General features: G+C 46.4%; 1 protein-coding gene across 1 annotated transcript; it reads left to right on the plus strand.

Moving 5' to 3' along the window:
• Positions 1 to 452: 452 nt before the first annotated feature.
• LOC120682817 (zinc finger protein 2-like) lies at positions 453 to 1,450 on the plus strand. The gene has a single exon (XM_039964843.1). The coding sequence runs from the start codon at positions 619 to 621 to the stop codon at positions 1,108 to 1,110; it is 492 nt and encodes a 163-aa protein (XP_039820777.1). The 5' UTR covers positions 453 to 618; the 3' UTR covers positions 1,111 to 1,450.
• Positions 1,451 to 4,085: the final 2,635 nt, after the last annotated feature.

Below are 4,085 nucleotides of genomic sequence, written 5' to 3' on the forward strand. Positions count from 1 at the left end.
ATAGTACGCGTCCAAGGTCGAGAGGTAGAAAGCGCGCAGCAGACAGACGGCACGAGCACGAGTCGATCGAGACGAGAGTAACCTAGCGCTAGCGCCCCCCTGGCCTACCCCATCCTGCTCTCTGCTGGCTCCCTGTCTCTGCCGCCCGTTGGTGGTGGTGGTGTCCGGCGATCCACCAGAGGTGGAAAGAAAGGCGCGCCGCGAGCTAACCATCCTAGGCCGGCCTCTGCTCGATCGATCGATCGACCGATTCGATTCCCCTGCCGGCCGGCCTGGCTCGCCGATATGATTTTACTGCAAGCGTTTTCTGGGCATCGTAAACTGTTGTGTCCATCCAGCGTCCAGTTCCCCGACAGGGACAGGCCGAGGCCGAGGCGGAGGCGGAACCCCACCATGCGGCAGGCAGCAGGCCAGGCCATTGCCCTCCCCTCCCCCATGATATCATATCATGGCGCGCCCGCGACTCCCTCCTCCAGTGGGGAGCTGCCACAGCACTCGCCCGGCCCGGACGCCCGTTGGCTGTGTGTGGCTGCTGCGGCCCTGTGAGGCCTTCTGGCCTGAGCTTGGTAGCGGCAGGTTGATTAGGTAGTAGAAACCCGCCATTGGCGAGCGAGGGGGATGGACAGGGTCTTCGGCTCCTGTATACCGGGCATGGAGGCGGCGGCGGACAGGGACGAGGAGGGGCTGGAGCTCAGCCTGTCGCTGCACCCGTCGCCGTCGTCGCCGCCGAGGTTCCAGGCGGTCTTCGCCTGCTGCTACTGCCCCAGGAAGTTCCGCAGCTCGCAGGCGCTCGGCGGCCACCAGAACGCGCACAAGCTGCAGCGCAACCTGGCCAGGCGCGGCCGGGAGGCCGCCTCCGCGCCCCCCGCGCCGCCGCCGCCGCCGCCAGTAGCCGGCGACCAAGGTAACAGCAGGGCGTCCGGCAGCTTGAGCGCGCCGGCGCCGCGCTCGAGGGCGGAGCCGGGCGCCGATGCGTGGGGGGAGGGGAGGCATCGTCGTCAGCATCATTTTCACCAGGGCCTGGCAGCAGGCGGCGCGGAAGCCTCGTCCGGCGCACGGCGCGACGGAGATGATGCCGAGGAGGTTATTGACCTGTCCCTGAAGCTATGAACTCATGCATGCACATGAGCTAGCACCAGCAGCAGCTCCTCGATCCTCTTCTCCTCAATTAGTTTGCTTAGTTTCTTTTCATCATCACGTCATTATTTCTTGTTTGTTGTGTCGTACGTGTTATTCCTTGTCTCAGCTTATGGAATATGGACTACTCATCATCCTCATTGAGCGATTGTGATGTTCAGTTCAGGGATCACGCAGGGATTAACTTGAGCAATAGTTAGGAGCACTCATCATCAGAACCTTCTTCATGAATTCCTTGTACTGCTAGTGCTGATCTCTCTGTAAATATTCTGTCCTGCTACAAATTGCTTTGAGCTCATCAGCTTTCCACTTTTCCAGAGGTCTCAGATCAATAACTGCTAGCTTATTATTAGGAATGTGCCTCTTGCTTCATGATGTACCTTTTGAGTCCATATATTTTCTTATTAGTGAATCATCAGTTCCATTTTTCATTATTGGACACACCGATGGTAGTAGCAGCAGGTATATCAGTTGTAGCCACAGCCGCCAGACCCAAATACATTTATGCATGTCTGCTTTACACTCCTGAGTCCCGGCCAAATCTGAATAAAGTGCAACACCTTAAGGTGAAAAGCTTGCACTCCATGTCTTTAATTATTTATGAGTATGTACATAGATTACCGCAGCCAGCATACATTTGGTCAGGTAGTCTTATATATGTGCTATGGAAGGGAGAGCAGGGAAGCTGGCAGAATCACAGAACCACTATGAAGAACAGCGCCAGCATAGACATGTTCCATGTCTGGCACTCTTCTCATTCTATCTAATTTTACAAACGTTTAATTTGTGTCTCTTGAAGTTCGATTCTACCACTAATTACTGTTCGAAAGATTGCATATATAAGATTGAATACAGAGAGTATATATGGGTGCTAGCTGCAGCCCACAGATGGATGACGCGAGCTAGTGAAAACGTTTAATTAATTTTAATTTGATGTTAGAAAATTGATGTAAAACTAGTTGCCTATATATGGCTTTGCACTTTCTTTTTTTTTGGCTTTCTTTTAGAAGCAAATATAAGTCACGAGAGCTAGTTAACAAGTTTTCAGTTGATTCTCCTTTTATTCGATGTTTTTGCATTTCAGGTTCTGTGAAAGATGTAACTTCAATCAAATCTTATTATGCCGGTAGATGTTTATAACTAGCTAGTAGTATATGTATTTTGAAAGACAAAAGTAAGTAATCAGTAATACTTTCTAGAATACCTTTTATTTTTATATCTTGCGAATTCATTTTTTGAAAAAAAAATCCAGTATGAGGCATCTCTTTAGGTTTTTTTTTTCATTTCCTCTTCTTAACCAGAAAATTAGGATTCCATTATTTAGGGTCCGAACATCCTTTTTTGACAAGATTCTGACAAACATATATGGAGTTGGGAATAAGTATGCATACAAAAGATTCTCTTAGTGTTGCTAGAAACACGGTCCCTAGCTACGTACGCAATATGGGGCCAAAAACTAATTTTGAAAACTATTCAGCCTTACAAGATTCTCTCCGGTCCTGTTAATGCATCAGGAAAGAAATGATAGAAGTGGTTTTTCCTTAATCTTTTGTTAGTTGAAAAAGCAGCTGTTTGGCAATAATGATTTCTGCAGCCATATGTTGCACTGTAGCTACATCCTAGCCGGTATAAAAGAAGGTTCAATTGACACAAAATGATCTTTGGAAAAAAAATAAAATTACACTGAAGATCTTCTCGTCTTCTTTGCTTCGATCATTCTTAGCCGAAAAGGTCCATTTTTTGACCATCGAACAATCGACTGTGTTCATTTGGCAACGGCGCAACGCAACTTCAAAACCAAACATCCGCAACCATGCAAATGTTTATACCAGACACGTTTGACCATGGACACCATTCCGTCCTAGTTTTAGCCCAGTCAGCCTACCACGTCAACCACGCCTTTGTTCGAGTCAGCACGTCTGACTCGGATCCCACATATACATTGACCCCACGTCCCTCTCCTCGCTTCGCTCTCCCTCAGAACCCGCCGAACAAAACCCTAGCGCTAATAGTTGTGGTGGACGGCGGTGACAACGTGACTCCAATGATAGCGATGATGACGAGACTTCGCAGGCGGCGGCGACGACGAAACAGCAGGGGAGGTGTCTGCAGTTGTGGCTGGAGTGCTTGAAAAATGCACTGAAAAAACAGTAAGGGAAAGGAACGCCTTTGCCACATAAAATCTATTATCTTATTATTTGGCCAACAAACGGAGCCTCCACGTTCGCTCTCATAGTTTAGAAATTTCCAGGTTAATCGGAGAAAAAGAAAAATTAAAATTACCCGCCACTGCCATTATGAAAAAATTGCCTAAAATACCAATATACATGTTTATAAATTACCCACCAGTGCCATTAAAATATATTTATATTTATAAATATAAATTTATCCATCATTTTGCATATCAAGATACATATCGTGCATACCAATAGGAGACTAGCTACACAAACAATTAACATGTTTTACCACACATATATCTTATTATATTACCAAAATCTCAAATGAACCTTCATGATTATATCATTAGTCAAAATAAATAAGATAATTCTAGACTTTGCACTATATATATTAGACTACCACCCTTCAAAGATTCTTTGCAACATGAACATGAACATAGGTTACTGAAATTCTGAACAGAATCTTGTTATTCGTATAAGAGGTCAAAACTTTAGTTCCATGTGTACTTCTTTTCTTTTCTTCTCATGGAGTTCGCTTGCGTGTTAGATCCATAGCATGAGTTGCCCAAATACATGTATCCCTTGATGCCTAGTGATGACCGCATACATGTGTATAGGTTCCTCACTCTCATGCAAGGGTGAAGGGTGCCTCCTTAATCCTTATTTCACCAAAAGAAAAAAAAAACAGAGGGAGCATCAATAATAGGCTGGCATCCTCTCCTCCCACATCATCTTCAAAGTCCCAACAGTGAATAACAGGTCAGCACGGAC

This window comes from Panicum virgatum, chromosome 7N, assembly GCF_016808335.1.
Source record: "Panicum virgatum strain AP13 chromosome 7N, P.virgatum_v5, whole genome shotgun sequence".
Taxonomy (NCBI): Eukaryota; Viridiplantae; Streptophyta; class Magnoliopsida; order Poales; family Poaceae; genus Panicum; species Panicum virgatum.

What these genes read in the sequence shown, in the direction of transcription:
- LOC120682817 (XM_039964843.1), top strand. Translation starts at nt 619, where the DNA reads ATGGACAGGGTCTTCGGCTCCTGTATACCGGGCATGGAGGCGGCGGCG.